The 5,917-nt window shown below is 53.7% G+C and overlaps 1 protein-coding gene across 1 annotated transcript; it reads left to right on the top strand.

Moving 5' to 3' along the window:
* Nucleotides 1–940: 940 nt before the first annotated feature.
* On the top strand, nucleotides 941–3,925 carry LOC119337435 (exocyst complex component EXO70A1-like). The gene has a single exon (XM_037609575.1). The coding sequence runs from the start codon at nucleotides 1,403–1,405 to the stop codon at nucleotides 3,434–3,436; it is 2,034 nt and encodes a 677-aa protein (XP_037465472.1). The 5' UTR covers nucleotides 941–1,402; the 3' UTR covers nucleotides 3,437–3,925.
* The last annotated feature ends 1,992 nt before the right edge of the window (nucleotides 3,926–5,917 follow it).

Here is a 5,917-nt window from a genome sequence, read left to right as displayed (position 1 = left end):
GGCCCAACCAACCCACATTGAAGCGCTCCATCGGCTGCACGCCAACATGGCAGCGGCTTCGGTCGGGACAGAAGCTTCCGGTACGTTGTACTGATCCACGTTGCTTCCACGCCATCCCTTTGCGGTCTCACGCTTCCCTTGCCCCGTCGCATACAAACGTGAACTCCAATGGCGCCCAGCCACGGCTCGGGTGCGCCCAACCCAAGTCGCTGGCATGCAGGTCAGCGTGCGGGCGAGCAACAAAAGTGGCAAAGTAGTACCCCCACGCACAAAGCGGTGGCATCCGTCCGTCCGTCCATCCAGCAGAGAGAGCCTGCCCCTGGCGCGAGTGCGTGACAGTGCAAGCGTACTGTACTACTATAGCAGTACAACAACAGATTGAAGTGAGCGTAGGCAATAATTGCGGTGAAACTCGCACGCACGGACGAACAGTGGTAAACATCAAGGGGACGACGTAAACAACCTCGGAACCGCCTGACAGCAACGGCACGGTCAACCACTGGCCCGAACCGGAAGCAACGGCGACGGGCACGGGTTTTCCTCGCCAGCACTGCCGCCCCCGATCGGCCGGTCGATCGACGCCCGACGCCCCACGCGGTGCCTGCTACTGCTACTGCTAGCCAGCCAGGCAGCGACCCGCGCGGAAACAAGGCGGGATCGCGCCGTCTATCGCTCACCAGTAGTCCCCACAAAGCAGAGCCCCACGGGAAAAGCCTCCGACCCAAAGTGAGAACAAAACCCGGTGCCGCGTGGGGCGCGGCCGGGCGGCCGAGCTGGCTCCAACTACCCAACCTGCGGCCGCCGCCACCTCGCCCCCCGCCCGCGTGGCCAGCCCCACAAGTTTTCTTTTCTTTTCGACTCCACCCACGCCCCAACCACAGACCAGACCCCAGGCCAGGACCGCCGAGTCGAGCCGATCAGCCGAGCGCCGGAGGCCGCAGCGCGTGCGGTGCGTGCCTTCAGTTTCGACTATCCCAGCCTTTTCCCGTCCAAAAACTCTCCCCTTTTCCGCCTCCCCCCTTTCCAAGTCCAACCTAAACCTCAGCCCCCGTTCTCCTCCCCGCTCCCCCGCCCTGCCCCTGCCTCTGCCCTGCACGCCACAGCACCCATCTTCCCAGCGCCCGTCACCCACCTCCACGGACGGACGGGCGCCCGTCGCCATCGCCATCACCTTTTCCCCGTCCCTCCCTCCCCGCGCCGGATAAGTACGCACTCGCTTGCAAGGGACGCCGGACCCCGAGTTCCCACCGGCACCCCCTCGCTCCATTCCCGTCCGTCTCGGCAGATTGGTTCCTGCGCGAATTGCTGGGGGCTGCAGGGAAGGACAAGCCCGCTCGCTCACTCGCGGCCCTGGGCGTTGAGTGCGCATTCGGAGGGCGAGCTTTTGTGTTGCCGGCGGGGGATGGTGATGGATCAGGGGGAGGAGGGGCGGAGGATGGCGAGCCTGCAGGCGGCGCGGAGCGCACTGCGGGCGGGGGTGGAGCGGTCGCGGGCGCTGAGCCACGCGCTGGCGCGGTCGGGCGCCAGGGTCGGGGAGATCCAGGCGCGGCTGGCGGCCACGGAGGCCGGGGTGCGCCCGATCCGCGCGCCGCGGGACGCGCTCGAGGGGGCCGGCCCCAACATCGACCGGGCAGTGGGCCCCGCCGCCGCCGTGCTCAAGGTGTTCGACGCCGTGCACGGCCTCGAGCCACCGCTCCTCGCCGGGGCCGCCGCCAGGGAGGACCTCCCGGGCTACCTCGCCCTCGTCGCCCGCCTCGAGGAGGCGCTCCGCTTCCTCGCCGATAACTGCGGCCTCGCCGTCGACTGGCTCTCCGACATCGTCGACTACCTCGGCAAGCGCAGCCTCGCCGACCCGCGCTTCGTGGCCGGCCTCGCCGAGGCGCTCTCCGGGCTCAAGGGCGTCCCCGCCGCCGGCCTCGACGCCGGGCTCCTCACCGCCGCCCTCGACGTGCTCGAGGCCGAGTTCTGCCGCCTCCTCGCGGAGCACTCTGCTCCGCTCGCTATGCAGGAGGACGCGGACAAGTCCAAGGCTGCCGCCTCCATCGCGCCGCCCAGGATCCCCGCCGCCGCCGTGCAGAAGCTCGGCCTCACCCTTGACCGCCTTGCCGCTAATGGGCGGCTCAGCTACTGCGTCGCCGCGTATGCCGACGCTCGTGGGGACACGGTGAGCGCCAGCCTCCACGCGCTCGGCCTGGATTACCTGCAGGACCAGACGCAGGATGCTCAGGCGCTGAGCCCGAGCGTCGAGCTCTGGGGCCGGCATTTGGAGTTCGCGGTGCGCCACCTATTAGAAGCTGAGCGGAAGCTCTGTGTTGCTGTCTTCGAGCGCCGGCCAGAAGCCGCGGCCGCTTGCTTCGCGGACATTGCGGCGCGCGCCGGAATTCTTGATTTCCTCAAGTTTGGCCGCGCCGTGGCTGATGCCAAGAAGGACCCCATCAAGCTCCTGAGGCTGCTTGATGTGTTTGATTCCCTCAGTAAGCTCAGATTGGACTTCAACCGGTTGTTTGGTGGAAAGGCATGCCTGGAGATCCAAAGCAGGACCAGAGAGCTTGTGAAGAGGGTGGTGGATGGTTCTGTTGAGATTTTTGAGGAGTTGCTGGTGCAGGTGGAGCTGCAGCGCAAAATGCCACCCCCATCTGACGGTGGAGTGCCAGGCCTGGTTACCTTCGTCCCCAAGTACTGCAACCAGCTCCTTGGGGAGCAATATCGGTCTGTGCTCACACAAGTGCTTACCATCCACCGCAGCTGGCGCAAGGAGGCGTTCAATGACAAGATGCTCGTCGACGCAGTGCACAATATTGTCAAGGCCCTGGAGGCCAACTTCGACACATGGGCAAAGGCGTATGAGGATAAGACGCTGTCATCTCTCTTCATGATGAACACCCACTCGCACTTCTTCAAGCACCTGAAGAGTACCAAGATGGGGGAGATCTTAGGCGATGAATGGCTCCGGGAGCATGAGCAGTACAAGGACTACTACTCAGCCCTGTTTCTAAGGGAGAGCTGGGGAACGCTTGCGCCCCTGCTGAGCAGGGAGGGTTTGATCTTGTTCTCCAAGGGTCAGGCTACAGCAAGGGACTTGGTGAAGCAGCGGCTCAAATCGTTCAACGCCAGCTTTGATGAGATGTACCAGAAGCAGTCTGCGTGGATCATACCAGACAAGGATCTGCAGCAGAGGGTGTGCCACCTTGTGGTGCAGGCTATAGTGCCTGTTTACCGTAGCTTCATGCAGAACTACGGGCCGCTTGTTGAGCAGGACATCAGCGCGAGCAAGTACGTCAAGTACAGCGCTGAAGGCCTTGATAAGATGCTTAGCACCCTCTTCATGCCGAAGCTTAGGACGAGGAGGACTGCAAGCATGCAGATCAGAAGCTCAAATGGCAAGATTGCCAGTGCAGTGACAGGGCTGCAACGGAGTGCTTCAACATTGCAATAGCATCAGTTGAAGAAGCTCCGGAAAGATTGGATGTACAGTAGTGTTGTGCAATAATTGAATAATCAAAGAATGATTTAATTTATTTCGAGCCAGGCGTTGAAGATCCCGGTTGTGCGAGAGACATAGTAATCGCTCGATGATAATAAGAGCTGCTGGAGCATAGTAAGAACATAGACTTCTCCAGCACTGACATAGTGGGGGAGAAGGAAACTGAAATCTTTCCTCAGAGCATATGGAGGCCCCCTTCCCCTGGACCATTCTCTTCGCATTCGTATCTCTAGCATTCATATACTCTATTCGTTTTAGGAAACTTATGTGTGGAGCATAAGATGTGTAATCAGTTGTCTGGTATATGTCAAAGATTGGTTGTAATTTAGGTGGGTATTTAGTTGTTTTTATCAATGTTCATTGAATTATATGGAAGTATATTACTGGCTGTGACAAAAATGACAGTGATCAATCAATTGACTGACTACATGAGGCAAGAAATCAGTTTATCTTCGAAGTTTCGGTTCAGCATGTTCTTTCTTTCTCTTTTACGCACTAACTTACCCTTTTGTTACCTATTATGTATACTGCTACTTATCTATGCTCTGTTCTACAGATAAATCATGCGCCCGTGTGCGGCGCTAGCCTCTGAACACGAGTGTTTCATGTAAAAAGAATTAGTGTACAGTTTACCTTGCTTGGTGAGCTAGTCAGGTAGCGCCTGAATTTACTGAACTGGCATATGACTTTTGCAATGCAACTGCTAACTGTGTGTGTCCGGTCACAGAAGAATGGACTGAAAATCATACCTTGTATGCCGGCGATGGTTCTTGCTCAACGCGATCTTGAAGTTGAATTGAGCATGATTCTTTTTTGACACTTCGCCAACAGGGCTCCAGTTCTACCCAAAAAAAGAGATGTGTCAGTATTTGTAATCAAATTTTACAACCACTTTTCATTTGTAGCTACTAAGAAATTTGAGCGTCGTCTTAAAAATTTGATGACGTTGTAAATATTTGCTAATTCTGTCTTTTATTGTTTAGAGCTTTGCTGCGTGGTTGCAATATAAATTGCTGAATATGTATGTGGAAAAGCTCTTTGTGACAAGGGAACCATAAATCTGTCTGTTGCATAATCAGAGGCACCAAGTAAGCATAATGAGCTATAATTCATGTCAAACCATGTAGCACCCCCCACAAAAAAAATAGTTCATATATATAAGGACCAAATAAGTACCATGTACTCCCTCCGTTCCTAAATATTTGTCTTTTTAGAGATTTCAAATAGACTACCTCATACGGATGTACCTAGACATATTTTAGAGTGTAGATTCACTCATTTTGCTCCGTATGTAGTCACTTGTTGAAATCTCTAGAAAGACAAATATTTAGGAACGGAGGGAGTAATATTGAAGTATAGATGTATACTTACTTTTTTGCAGGAGATGAGTTCGTTGCCCTTCATGATGTCGCAAATCGATAAAGACCATCCAGACATGGCATATCTGCAACGACGCAGCGCTGGCACAAAATTAGTACAAAATTGGGTCATCTATTTTGAAACAGAGGGAGTAGTTGCCAGGCCTGAAATAGAAACACCGTTTGCTTCAATTTGGACCTTAGAGCGTGTACAATGTGTTGAGTCTTAAGAATGACCCAACACATATATTGTCTATGAAAGGTACATTTCTGTGAGCAAATACTTCCTAAGAGTGTGTCTCTGCTCATCATCACTCAATCTCCTTAAATTTCTTTCACTTGCGAACTAAGATACACGGATCCCTCATCGGCATTAAATTCCCCTAAATTCATTGTCCCTTGCAAACTAAGATACGTCGTACCAAGAATTGATTCAAAGTAGATTTCTGTCAACACAATAAGTCTCCTCTTTCTTCCTTTTTGTCCTTATTTATGCACGAAACCAACTAGTTTACACAAGGTACTACATTATGATTTATAAATTAGGCATTATGTTTATACATCATTCAATCAAACAAATAAGGTGAACATGCCATATTTTACCACATGGTACATCAAGAATCACATACAAGGAAACATAAACTACAACTTGAAGAAACATCATATGCAACATCACCACAATCCTTGACCATGTCAAATCATGGACATACCTTCAATCGTCGCGAGAAGACGCCCTTGCAGACCACCTTCCAAGGCCGCTGCCTGGGCATCCAGGATCCCGCACCCACCTGCATTACTGCCCGATACCAAGGCCACCAACCACTGTGGGAGGGGACTGAAAGGCACCTCCTTCCACATCCCAGGGGTCCCCGACCCCACTTCCATAACCTTTTATACATCATTCAACCAAACAAATAAGGTGAACGTGCCATATTTTACCACATGGTACATCAAGCATCACATACAAGGAAACATAAACAACAACTTGAAGAAACACCATATGCAACATCACCATAATCCTTGACCATGTCAAATCATGGACATACCTTCAATCATCGTGAGAAGATGCCCTTGC

This window comes from Triticum dicoccoides, chromosome 7B, assembly GCF_002162155.2.
Source record: "Triticum dicoccoides isolate Atlit2015 ecotype Zavitan chromosome 7B, WEW_v2.0, whole genome shotgun sequence".
Taxonomy (NCBI): Eukaryota; Viridiplantae; Streptophyta; class Magnoliopsida; order Poales; family Poaceae; genus Triticum; species Triticum dicoccoides.
Note: the sequence above shows the minus strand (reverse complement) of the source record. Positions and strands in the feature narration are given on the sequence as shown.